This window comes from Girardinichthys multiradiatus, chromosome 2 (genome assembly GCF_021462225.1).
Source record: "Girardinichthys multiradiatus isolate DD_20200921_A chromosome 2, DD_fGirMul_XY1, whole genome shotgun sequence".
Taxonomy (NCBI): domain Eukaryota; kingdom Metazoa; phylum Chordata; class Actinopteri; order Cyprinodontiformes; family Goodeidae; genus Girardinichthys; species Girardinichthys multiradiatus.
Window position 1 is genome coordinate 27,329,600 of NC_061795.1, and position 13,799 is coordinate 27,343,398.

At 40.8% G+C, this 13,799-nt stretch overlaps 1 protein-coding gene across 3 annotated transcripts in view; it reads left to right on the forward strand.

Annotated features, from left to right (window-relative positions):
* Positions 1-11,284, forward strand: part of LOC124860970 (FERM domain-containing protein 5) — an 89,011-nt gene extending 77,727 nt beyond the window's left edge. For 2 of the 3 annotated variants that reach the window (XM_047354586.1, XM_047354604.1), the window contains one exon: positions 7,695-11,284. In XM_047354586.1, the coding sequence (XP_047210542.1) occupies positions 7,695-8,281 (587 nt within the window). In that variant the 3' untranslated portion in view covers positions 8,282-11,284. The remainder of the gene's footprint in view (positions 1-7,694) is intronic. The other variant, XM_047354594.1, reaches the window with a different exon arrangement.
* The last annotated feature ends 2,515 nt before the right edge of the window (positions 11,285-13,799 follow it).

The following is a 13,799-nucleotide window of genomic DNA, read 5'->3' on the forward strand; positions in this document are numbered from 1 at the left end:
GTGACACTTCAGCTGTATGGACCGGTCTGAGAAACCTGACTGCCTACAGGAGCCCCCCCACCCATCCTGAACAGAGTCGTCTCCTGGCCAACCGTCTAAATGGCTTCTACTGCAGACATGACAGGAAGCCATTCACATCTCAAACCATCTCCTCCACATCCCATTCAGGAACAAATTCCTCCAATAAAGCAACCAACCCCCTACCTTCAAATCCTCTGCCTGCACTAAAGATCTCCAAGGAAGAGGTAAACAGGCTCTTTCAGCGCATGAAAACAAAGAAAGCTGGAGGACCTGATAACGTCTCCCCATCATGCCTGAAAGCCTGTGCAAATCAACTCGCTCCGATCTTCACCCGGATCTTCAACAAGTCACTGGAGAAATGTGAGGTCCCCTCCTGCCTCAAACGATCCACCATCATCCCGGTTCCCAAGAAACCCACCATCGTAGGATTAAATGAGTACAGGCTTGTAGCCTTGACGTCTGTAGTCATGAAATCCTTTGAGCGGCTGGTGTTGAAGCACCTGAAAGACATCACAGACCCCCTGCTGGACCCCCTGCAGTTTGCTTACCGAGCAAACAGGTCGGCAGATGATGCTGTTAACTTAGGTCTACACTTCATCCTGCAACACCACCGAGGGACGTACACCAGGATCCTGTTTGTAGACTTCAGCTCGGCCTTCAACACCATCATACCAGACATCCTCCACCAGAAGCTCACCCAGCTCAACGTCCCAGCCTCCACCTGTCAGTGGATCAACAGCTTCCTGACAGACTGACAGCAGCAGGTGAGACTGGGGAGCATCTTCTCCCGATCCAGATCAATAAGTTCTGGTGCCCCCCAGGGGTGTGTTCTATCCCCACTCCTCTTCTCTCTGTACACAAATGACTGCACCTCATCAGACTCGTCCGTTAAACTCCTTAAGTTTCCAGATGACACCACTGTCATTGGACTGATCCAGGACGGTGATGAGTCTGCATACAGACAGCAGGTGGATCGGCTGGTACACTGGTGCGGTCAGAACTACCTTGAACTCAACCCACTCAAGACTGTGGAAATGGTGGTGGACTTTTGGAGAACTCCACCCCACACACCCCCCTCAACATCCTCAACAACACCGTGTCAGCTGTGGACCACTTCAGGTTCCTATGAACCAACATCTCTGAGGACCTGAGATGGTCTTCACACATAGACACTGTTCGAAAGAAGGCCCAGCAGAGACTGTACTTCCTGAGGCAACTCAAGAAGTTCAACCTTCCACAGGAGCTGCTGGTCATCTTCTACACTGCCATCATTCAGTCTGTCCTGTCTTCATCCATCTCAGTGTGGTTTGGCTCATCCACAAAACAGGACAGGTCCAGACTGCAACGAATAATCAGGACTGCAGAGAGAATAATCAGAGCTGATTTCCTCCATCCAGGACTTCTACAGGTCTAGGGTCAAGAAAAGAGCTGCTAAAATCTCTGCAGACCCCACACACCCTGCACATAAACTGTTCAGAGCTTTACCTTCAGGCCGTCGCTACAGAGCACTGTTTACTAAAACCAGCCGCCACAGAGACAGTTTCTTCCCCCAGGCTGTTTCTCTGATGAACATTCAATAAAGTACAAAACAACAGCATACAGATGTTGCACATGCACCTTTTTATTTATATATGTATATATTGTACATTGTAAATATGTATATTCTGTAATGCAAAAACAAAACCAAAGAGCAAAGTGTACTGGAGTCAAATTCCTTGTTTGTGTTGGACAACTTGTTTGCTGAATATTGGACCATTTGCACGTTGCTGGACGCCACCAGGCCTCCTGGCGTTTTCGGTCATTTTGTATCCAGGACAGTCCGTGCCTACAGATCCCGTCGACCCCCGCGGCTGATAGGACAGGGGCGTCGCAGCCCTGAGGCCACCGTCAACTATATAACAGAGGATGAGACGACCCACCATTTGCCTTCAGCTGGAGACCGTGACACAGTTACCAACATCTGAAGCATCACCTGGAGAAGAGTCCCGAGTGGATTTAATTTATTCTCTCAACGAAGAATTCATAATTGAGGTTTCTGGAATAAGAAGGCCAGAAATTTCACTTTGCCGATCGAAGACGTGAGTTTAGCACGGAACTAAAAAAACCACGGAGTTTCAATGAGACAAATCGCCACCTTGTTTTGTCCTAGTCGACTTTGATGGTCAGATCATATTTTCCCTTTCGCCAAGCAGGCGAAAGGGAAAATAGCAGGAGGCCAGAGGACGAAGATTGACCGCTTTTCCTGAAGTTAACTGTGGACGCACATTAACTTCCCACTTCCACCCTATTCTCTCTCAACCCCGCTCAGAAGGAAGACAGCGACAAGTAAAACCCATTCTTTATTTTTATTTCTTTCTTAGAAAGTCTGGGCAGGGTACAGGAGGTTTTAGTGCGATGAGATTTGCTATTTAATCTAATGTGTTCTGAATTATATGTGCATGTAACCTTTTTATTGAAACTTTGATGTGCTGTGTTGGATGCCTGGAAGCCGCTGTGCTACCCAGCTTTGTGTGTGTTTTGTGGAGTAATTTACTACCCGGGAGCAAGCGCAGGTGCGCTGTGAGACTGGACTGTTATAATAACCTCATGGTGAAATTCACCATTTTCTTTGTCTTCAACCTTACTGCTTACTAGCTTGCCGGCAAAGGTTTTATAACTCTTTGTGTGCTCAGCCCGCGCAAAGTTGGGGGAGGTTTTATGACTGACTATAACTGAGTTACAGTTGGACCTGCACCCCAACCTCCACTCACCACCACATCCCTTTGTCATATTATCATTTTTGCCATAACTGCTGGTTTGATCCCATACTGCTGTTTTGCTTTATTTTGTTTAGTTAGATATTTTACCCCTTTTGTGTAGAACTTTGCATGTTTGAGTAGGTGAAGATTATTAAATCGGAAGAGCGAGTGTATCAGGGCTGTGATTTAATAAATATTCACATAGATAAAGAGAAGGCGTTTTGTGTTTATTTTGTGCAAGAGTGATTTGTCAGTCAAGATAAGGTTGAAGTTTCACACGTTTCGGCAGAAACGGTCGATTAAACTGACATCTCTGGTAATAGTTATCAATTATTACTGAGTATTTAACAGTTGTAATTATCAAAGGAGTTGAGCCACAATTACAACACCAGAAGACATCTCTGGTCTCGATTCATAAATGAGGATTTTGGTTAAGAAATTAATTTGTCAAATTCTGATTTTTAATTATAATTATTGATAAAGATTAATCAATCAATAATCATAATTCCAACATTTGTATGTACGAACTTGATTAGAGGATAAAGAGGAAAGGCTGCAAGTCTCAGAACGCCATCCCAATGCTGAAGTACAAATGTAGCAGCATTATGTTGTGGGGGAGATTTGCTGCTGGAGGGACTGGTGCACTTCACAAAATAGATGGCATCATGAAGATAGAACATTATGTGGAAATGTGGAAATATTAAAGCAACATCTCAAGACATCAGCCAGGAAGTGAAAGTGTCTGTTAAATGGGTCTTCCAAATGGACAATGACCCTAAGCATGGCACTAAATTAGTTTCAAAGTGGCTTAACAACAACACAGTTAATGTTTTGAGTAGCCATCAAACAACCCTGATCATTACGTCTGTTTTGTCAGGAGAAACAGGATCCCAGCAAACCATTAAGAGAAGCTTGTGGAAGGAAACCTACATTTGCCCAAGTCATAAAGTTAAATTAAGCATCGTGTGCTACACATCTAGGACCCATATGGGTCCGACTTTTTACCCTGAGTTGTTTCTGCATCAAACCTATATAGGCAAAGAACATGGCACCTAAGCCATACACAATCCCGCCTGGGGCCCATTATCAGTTAATTTCCTATAGGATCTATATATCTGGGTTTGTGTCTGGGTTGTAGATCATACTTAAGGAATGGTTTCGGCATTATTCCAGGAAAGAAATCCTACATTTATATGCCACATAGAAACCTCACTACAATCCTATTATGCTGTAGCATATCTCAACACTTCCTATAGTCGAGCTCTGTCTTGTAAAGTACCTTCAGTGTAGTTGTTATTGGCACTTTATAAATGAACTTATTTAAACTGATTTTTAAAAAATAAATATTTTAATTATTCCACAAATGCAAGTTCATTTTAAGCACTGAAATAGGATGCAAACGTAGCACTCAGATTCCTGAAGCTCCCCCAGGATCACTTATTAGGTGTAATAAACTTTCCAAATAAATGAAAAAGGTAATAACATTTTATGTTTAAATTAAAATTAAATTAAAATATTTTCAATGAATGATACTTGTGTGTTTGTGGAAGGCAGGCTAATAATAATTGTGGATTTGGGTACAGTTGCTTGCAAAAGTTTATATACCCCTTGAACTTGTTCCCCGTTTGTCATGTCATTATCTGATGGACTGTGATTTAGCATTTTGAGTTATTCTTGGTTTTTGTTATGTTTTGTTTACTGTAATTTATGTGTTTTGTTAGATTTCTGATTGCTTGTGTCCTGCATGTCCCTGGTTAATTTGTTCCATTTTATTGTCTTTGTCTTTTTCCCTCCCATGCTTTTCCTATTTTGTTCTCTTCTTTACATCTTTTCCAACATGTATGCCTGTGTCCTACCTGCCTTTGGGTCCTAAAAGGCAATGTGTTTTATTGGAACTTTCTGTGATAAACCAACACAAAGTAGTGCATAATTATGAGGTGGGTACAGGTCCTTCTCAAAATATTAGCATATTGTGATAAAGTTCATTATTTTCCATAATGTAATGATGAAAATTTAACATTCATATATTTTAGATTCATTGCACACTAACTGAAATATTTCAGGTCTTTTATTGTCTTAATACGGATGATTTTGGCATACAGCTCATGAAAACCCAAAATTCCTATCTCACAGAATTAGCATATTTCATCCAACCAATAAAAGAAAAGTGTTTTTAATACAAAAAACGTCAACCTTCAAATAATCATGTACAGTTATGCACTCAATACTTGGTCGGGAATCCTTTGGCAGAAATGACTGCTTCAATGCGGCGTGGCATGGAGGCAATCAGCCTGTGGCACTGCTGAGGTCTTATGGAGGCCCAGGATGCTTCGATAGCGGCCTTTAGCTCATCCAGAGTGTTGGGTCTTGAGTCTCTCAACGTTCTCTTCACAATATCCCACAGATTATCTATGGGGTTCAGGTCAGGAGAGTTGGCAGGCCAATTGAGCACAGTGATACCATGGTCAGTAAACCATTTACCAGTGGTTTTGTCACTGTGAGCAGGTGCCAGGTCGTGCTGAAAAATGAAATCTTCATCTCCATAAAGCTTTTCAGCAGATGGAAGCATGAAGTGTTCCAAAATCTCCTGATAGCTAGCTGCATTGACCCTGCCCTTGATAAAACACAGTGGACCAACACCAGCAGCTGACACGGCATCCCAGACCATCACTGACTGTGGGTACTTGACACTGGACTTCTGGCATTTTGGCATTTCCTTCTCCCCAGTCTTCCTCCAGACTCTGGCACCTTGATTTCCGAATGACATGCAGAATTTGCTTTCATCCGAAAAAAGTACTTTGGACCACTGAGCAACAGTCCAGTGCTGCTTCTCTGTAGCCCAGGTCAGGCGCTTCTGCCGCTGTTTCTGGTTCAAAAGTGGCTTGACCTGGGGAATGCGGCACCTGTAGCCCATTTCCTGCACACGCCTGTGCACGGTGGCTCTGGATGTTCCTACTCCAGACTCAGTCCACTGCTTCCGCAGGTCCCCCAGGGTCTGGAATCGGCCCTTCTCCACAATCTTCCTCAGGGTCCGGTCACCTCTTCTCGTTGTGCAGCGTTTTCTGCCACACTTTTTCCTTCCCACAGACTTCCCACTGAGGTGCCTTGATACAGCACTCTGGGAACAGCCTATTCGTTCAGAAATTTCTTTCTGTGTCTTACCCTCTTGCTTGAGGGTGTCAATAGTGGCCTTCTGGACAGCAGTCAGGTCGGCAGTCTTACCCGTGATTGGGGTTTTGAGTGATGAACCAGGCTGGGAGTTTTAAAGGCCTCAGGAATCTTTTGCAGGTGTTTAGAGTTAACTCGTTGATTCAGATGATTAGGTTCATAGCTCGTTTAGAGACCCTTTTAATGATATGCTAATTTTGTGAGAAAGGAATTTTGGGTTTTCATGAGCTGTATGCCAAAATCATCCGTATTAAGACAATAAAAGACCTGAAATATTTCAGTTAGTGTGCAATGAATCTAAAATATATGAATGTTAAATTTTCATCATGACATTATGGAAAATAATGAACTTTATCACAATATGCTAATATTTTGAGAAGGACTTGTATATACATTCAGCCCACCATCGCAACTCTTGGCTTTAGCTTTCTGGTTGTTGTCCTACTGGGTGATGAGCCTCTGCCCAAGTCCAAGGTCTTTTGCAGATTTTTTGTCAAGTATTGGAATCCGTTTAGCTCCATCCATCTTCCCATTGACTCAGGCCAGCTTTACCTTACTGAAGAAAAACATCCTCCACAGCATGATGCTGCCAGCCATGGGCAGTTCTAGCTAGGGGCAACAGGCACCAGTGCCTCTGTAGAACTGGTCTTGGCCCCCGTTATGGCCCCTGTACTGAAGACATAATACTAAATCAATTTCTTATGATGATATGCACCAGCACAGATACCGTAACTGATTGGTCCCTTGGACCATTTTTTTTTTTACTTTTGCAGTTTTACTTTAACAATAAAATAAAAATTAAGGTGTTGCACTTTTAGCTTCAATCGTATTCCTATACAGCTTCAGTAGTATCACAGTTTTCATCTGCTAGATCAGGGGTCTGCAGCCTGATGCTCCAGAGCCGCAAGTGGCTCTGTGGTTCACTTAATATATGAAATGATGAAATATTGTCCCATTTTTTGTTTGATTCTTTCTGTGCCCCCAGGAAAATACACTGACCGCATCCTGGCCTCCCTGGTAAATTTGGTCTAGAACTGCCACTGCTGCCAGCCTCATGTATTCTAGTAAAAATAGTGTGTTTAGGGTGATGTGAAGTGTTAGTTTTCTGCCACAATTAGTTTTGTACATCCAACATTAGTTTTGTCATCTGACCAAAGCACCTTCTTTCAAGTTTACTATGTATCTATATGGTTTCCAGCAAACTACAAATTAGACTTCATTTGGATTCCTTTCTTGGTTAAAAGCCAAATTTGTGCACAGCTCATAGTTCTCCTGTCAACAGATTCTCCCACCCAAGCTGTGGATCTATACAGCTCACAAGGAGTTACCACAGGCCTCTTGGCTACTTCTCTGATTAATGCTTTTCTTATCCTGTCCATTACTGGATGATGGATTGAATACTGAGATGTTTGAGAAGTTAGAAATATTATTTTAGAAGCTGACTCTGCTATTACAAAGATATTACTTATTATGATGAACATGACACTTTGTTGGTATTTAAGCTGACTCATTATGTGGCTCATTTGTTAAATGCATTGCTTAATGGTTTTTAATTGCATTATCCAGACAGTATAGGAAATTCTTGGACTAGCCTAGTTATTTAAAGAATGTTTAATAGATAGGAGGGTCAATAGCACCTTTTCATGAAGGGAAAAATCCTGTTTTGTCCTTAATCAAAATGTATTGTAAATCATTCACAAAAAACACTCCTTTTCAGTCTTACAAGCCAGTCTTACCTATCTCATATCTTTTTACCTCTTCCCCCAGGTCTGGAGTCTTTGCGTGACAGTGCCCACTCTACACCGGTGCGTTCTTTGTCCCACGGAGAATCTTTCATACCCCGGTCCCGCAGCCACGCTGCAGATGTCAGCGAGGGGATGGCAGTCATCTCGGACGAGGCCTACAGTCCCTCTCACAGTGTCCCTCCCACCCCGGTGGCCGAACACGGTACAGACATGGCCGTCTCACGCCAAATCAACGGCGCGCCCTGCAGCATCGAGGAGGAAAAGGAGTTAGAAGCGGGCACCCCATTGCGCGGGGATGGGGGTGATTTCGGGGCAGACGGTAGAGCTGCACAGGAGGGTGTGAGGGAGGACTCAACCCTGAGCGAGGTGGAACAGGTGAATAAGTTTGTTTTAAGTGTCCTCCGCTTGCTCCTCGTCACCATTGGACTCCTCTTTGTCTTGCTCCTTCTCCTCATCATCCTCACCGAGTCCGACCTTGACATTGCGTTTTTAAGCGATATCCGCCAGACCCCCGAGTTTGAGCAGTTCCACTTCGAATACTTCTGTCCCCTCAGGCGGTGGTTCGCCTGCAAGCTCCGCTGGGTGGGCGGGATGCTCATTAACAACTGAGGGTGCGGTCGTAGCATCAAAAAGCCCGTTCAGGGGGTGTGAGAAGATGGTTAGGAGTCTGGAGTGATGAAGGACAGCGTCATCTGAACCAAGAACCCAACTTCTCTCATCGTCCTCCTGCATAAAAACAAGTCGGACCTCTCCTCCTAACACCAAGCCAGGATCTCACTCCCCCCACCTATACTTTTAGTTGCACCCCCTCCTGCTACCATGTCCTTTTTTCTTAGCAAAGCCTAAGGACTTTTTTTGGGGGGGGGGGTTTAAAGTCATTTCAGGAACTTTATTTTTACAAATAACACAAAAGAAAAAAAACGACATCATAAAAATCAGTAAGTGAGGAAAATTGACGTTTCTGTTGAATGGAATATGTGGATATATTTTCTTGGAGCAGATTAGCATTGCTTTCAGTTATTTATTTCTGTCAAACATACAGTGGTCCTTGAAAGGCTAAATACCCCAGTCAAAATTCAAGGTTTGTGTCATGTAAAAAAGTCAGAGTATGACAAATTATTTCTATACTTTTTCTAACGTTAATGTGACATATATCCAGTATTCTTCAACTAATAAATGAACAAATCTGTTACGCACGAGAAATAGTTACCAAATAGGGCCCGCCATTACACTAATACTTTGTCGAAGCAGCTTTTGTCTCAGTTTCAGTACACAAAAAATAGACATTTCTCAGAAATGATTGAAAAGGTACGATGGTAACTATTCAGGGAGGCTGCCAAGAGGCTGGCAGGAAAATCTGCAAAGTACTGGCTGTGTTCCAGACGTGACAACAATCTAGTATGATCTCCATGCATCTGGATTTAGGAGTAAGGTTGCAAAATGAAGGCTTTTTCTCTAAAAAGAAAACATCACTGCACATCAAAACGCGATACCCACAGTGAAACATGGGGGTGGCATATTAGGGATTGCATATTTTTTAGTTTTTATATTTTTCCCCATCAGATTTATGTTTTCAGTTAAATTATGCAGGAAGAACATCACATGACACATCAAAAAACCTGCCGGTTTATCAGGGGTGTGTAGACGTTTGAGAGCCACTGTATGTAATGAAGGGAAGAAGAGGTAATGAATGTTAATCGAGGAAGTTGATTCGTCTTCAAGATATACGAGTGAGTTAGGAGTCTGAAAAGGCTAACAACTGTGATGGAGTTAAGGTCTTTTGATGTTGATTCATTATTATTAGAAGACAAAGAGCGAGGTAACCTCCTTATAAGAGACAAAGAGGAATAGCGTGAAAAGAGAGAAGGAAGGGATGATGAAGCGGAAAACAGACAGGGTGATAATCAAATGCCATTTTTGAAAACACATTTATGACTGTTTAGATTTGTGGGGATTAATTAAGTCTTGTTGAACATCCATATATAGTGTTATAGAAGATCAGCTGAAGGAAATGAAAGTAGTTTTCTAATATTTTCTAAGAATCCAGTGAAATTAAGCAGTAGTGTCATGTGGCCCAGTAGTGTCTGATCCAGTCAGAGAAATCCTCACGATGAGCAAAGATTCACTGGCACTAGTAGATACTAGTATAGATAGATGTGTAATGCTGATGTGATTTTAATAATTAAGTAATTTGAATGTGGTAATTTCTTCTGTTTATTAGATTTTGTTTTCATCAAATTGAAATTCAATGAATTTCAGTTACTTTTCTTTTTATGAAGAGTTTGATCTATTTTGGTTTTAGCCTTGCTCTTCAGTTTCTGTACTATACTATTTTAGAACTGCTAGAATAAGAGCAACGATGTACATTTTTGTACAAAATAGTTTATTTCCTATTATATATCGACAGTTTTTTTCCATGTATATTTTACCAGAACTGAAATGTTATTTTGTTATCGAAGATTAAATTATACCTTTTTTAGCGATGCGTTTCAAGTGAGGTCAGATGAATTTATGGAAACGTGGAAGGGGTTAAAAAAATGTGACTTTGATCCAGATTCACTCACCAGTTATCACACCTTCCTTCATTTTACCAGCATTCAGTTTAAAGTCTGCATTGTATGTGCAGTTTTAGCAGATTACCTTTAACATTTGCTCACATTAAATACAATTTAGATAAATCATTATAGTGGTGCAGATCATCCAAAATGTTTTCACCTGTTTTAACTGAAAGAGATACCAATAACGATAAAAGAGTAATTTATTTTAATGTCTGTTACACATCTTTACCAGGGGCTATTTGACTGCAAGCCTGATTCACTGCATAAACAGACCAATAAATAGAAAACACTTGGTTGATTTTTTTACTAACTTACTAATATTTCTGTGTCAATATGTTGGGCAAAACTGGGAGTGATGTGATTAGTAAATTGATAAAAAATATAATAAATCGGCAGTTTCTTTCACAAATATTGCCAAGTTCATCTGCTCCAGTTTGAGCATTTTGTTTGTCGGTACTTTAATAACTTAAAAAGGATAAGGATTCGTTTGTATTTGAGTCGAGCTGTTGACTGCTGCCTCTCGGCTTTAGGGAGCAATAACAGTCTTGGCTGCTCGATGGTGGGTAAATTCTGGCTTCCTTTTTTGTAATATTCTGTGTGGGAACGGAAAGGAGATTTAAATTGATAGCTCTGGGAAAATGGTACAAAAGGTTGATTTTAAAACACAGCTTGGCAATATAAGACATTTTGGTCTTTTTTGTTTGTGTAATGACTGGAGAGGTTTCTCTTTTTTAACCTCCCTGCAGCTGCTCCTTTGAAGGCCTGGTGGCGGTGCTTTTTTTCTGTCTGCTCTGGTGTGATCCGAGCCCATCTGTCCGTGGCGAAGCTGTAGTCCTGATATGGGAGTAGCATGCTCTTTGGGATTGTGGCTGGATCCACTCCTGTAGCTTATTATCTTTCACAACTAATGGTAACCACTGGTGCAGGCAACATACTATCAAACCGCCACAGCTACTCTAGCAGGCAACCTGTCATCCACCTACAGTGGGAGCTTTTTTATATGATTTCCATCTAATGATGCAGCCGATGCAAAGATAAAGCACACTTTTCAGAACATTAAGTGAAGCAGGGTTTTTTTTTATTTATACATCCATGCATTATATTTATTAGTCCCTTATGGAGGTCCCAAACTGCCACTATTCAGTAAATAAATCATTGCTTAAAAGTGTCAATCTACAGTGTCTGTAAAAGTACTCATACATCTTGAACTTTTCCACATATTGTCACATTACAACCACAAACAATATATTTTATTTCAATTTTATATGAAAGACCAACACAAAGTGGTAAACAAGTGTGAAGTGTAATGAAAATTATACAAAGGTATTCAGCCCCCCTCAGTCAATATTTTGTGGAACCACCTTTTGCTGCAATTACAGCTGCAAGTCTTTTAGGGTATGTCTCTACCAGCTCTGCACATCTAGTGGCTGAAAGGTTTGCCAGTCAGTCAGATTAGATGGAGAGCGTGTGAACAAGTTTTCAGATCTTGCCACAGATTCTCGATTGGGTTTAGGTCTGGACTTTGACTGGGCCATTCTAACACATTAATATGTTTTGTTTTAAACCATTCCATTGTAGCCCTGGCTTTTTGTTTAGGGTCGTTGTCCTGCTGGAAGGTGAACCTCCGTCCCAGTCTCAAGTCTTTTGCAGACTCCACAGGTTTTCTTCAAAGATTGCCCTGTATTTCTCTCCATCCATCTTCCCATCAACTCTGACCACCTTCCCTGTCCCTGCTGAAGAGAAGCTCCCCCAGGGCATGATGCTGGCACCAACCTATTTGACTTCTTATGCTTTTCTGTTAATGGCTTTCTTCTTGCCCCTCTTTCATAAAAACCACATTTGTGCAGTGCACAACTAATAGTTGTCCTCTGGACAGATTCCCCAAACCTGAGATGTGGATCTCTGCAGTTCGTCCAGAGTCACCATGGGCCTCTTGGCTGCATCTCTGATCAGTGCTCTCCTTGTTTGGCCTGTAAGTTTAGGTGGACGGCCGTGTCTTGGTAGGTTTACACTTGTGCCATACTCTTTCCATTTCCAGATGATGGATTGAACAGTGCTCTGTGAGATATTCAAAGCTTGGGAAACCTTTTTATAGACCTGCTTTAAACTTCTCCACAACTTTATCCCTGACCTGTCTGGTGTATTCCTTGGACTTCACGATGTTATTTGCTCCCCTATATTCTCTTTACCAACCTCTGAGGCCGTTACAGAGCAGCTGTATTTGTACTGAGATTTGGTTACACACAGGTGGACTCTATTTAGTCATTAGCAATCATCAGGCAACGTCTGAAGGCAATTGGTTGCAATCAGAGTGAAGGGGGCTGAATATTTTTACACACCACACTTTTCAGTTCTATTAGTAAAAAAAAAAGAAATCATGTATAATGTCCATTCCACTTCACAATTGTGCACCACTTTGTGTTGGTCTTTTACATAAAATTCCAATAAAACATAATTATGTTGGTGGTTGTAATGTGACAATATATGGAAAAGTTCAAGGGGTATGAATACTTTTACTAGCCACTGTAATTGGAATTTGAAACAAATACATAATTAATGAATCAATGATTATTTAAATTTGCCACTTATTTTTTTCTTTTTATAAAAAGCATATATAATTATTTCACAATTATACATTTCGATTTTCTGTCAATGTTACTTTAGAAAGTCAAAGACCACAGCTATTGGTGCTGCTCTGGTCATTATAACTGGTCAGAACTGGTCTTGTTATGCAACAAACCAACAAGAAGCCAATTAGAGTATCTATGAGGAGCTACAGTGACAATTAAAATTATTTTATGGAGCACTGCAGCACACAAAGAAAGAAACTCTTTAATACTGAATTAATTATGATTTAAAAAAAGGATGTTTTAATTGAGGAATTTCACATTTAATTTATATTAATCATCTCAGATATATTTATTACATCTTTATTTATTATTAAATATGAATATAATTATTAGACATTATTTATTTACTTACCTAGAAGCACTTTTGGTGTTTTATGCTTTTTAGCTTAGCCATAATTATTTGTTAGTGTGTAAGCATTTCTTTGACATGAATCAGCATTATGTAGCTTTAATACATGCAGTTATTATTTTTTAAATGGCAGCATCATTCTAGGAGCAATAACTAGCTGTAAGAGCACAGGGTGGGATGCACAGAAATAAATTGTTAAATGTTTCATAATTCACATTTGTGTGTTTCTTGAAATAAGCACATACAAAACTGCTGCTGGGCTTACTCTGAAAATGACCTAAGTTACAGATGTTTTAAGATAACATTTTCTAACACCTCTTTGAGTTGTTTGCTCTGCTATATCTTTTGTTTTTTTAACTGACATTGTTCTTTGTACCCGCGTCTTACAATAACCAAAGTGGATGAAATGAAGGCAGCATATCTCTGCTTCTTTCTGGGGGGGTTTTTTATGAAAAAGGGACACTTGTCTAAAAATGCTGAACATAAACTTGGGGGAAGCCCAAATCCCCTATCTTGGTTTTGCAATCAACATTTACTTCGTATTTTATGTTTACATGTACATTTTTAATTTTCTTTAACAAGAGATGGGT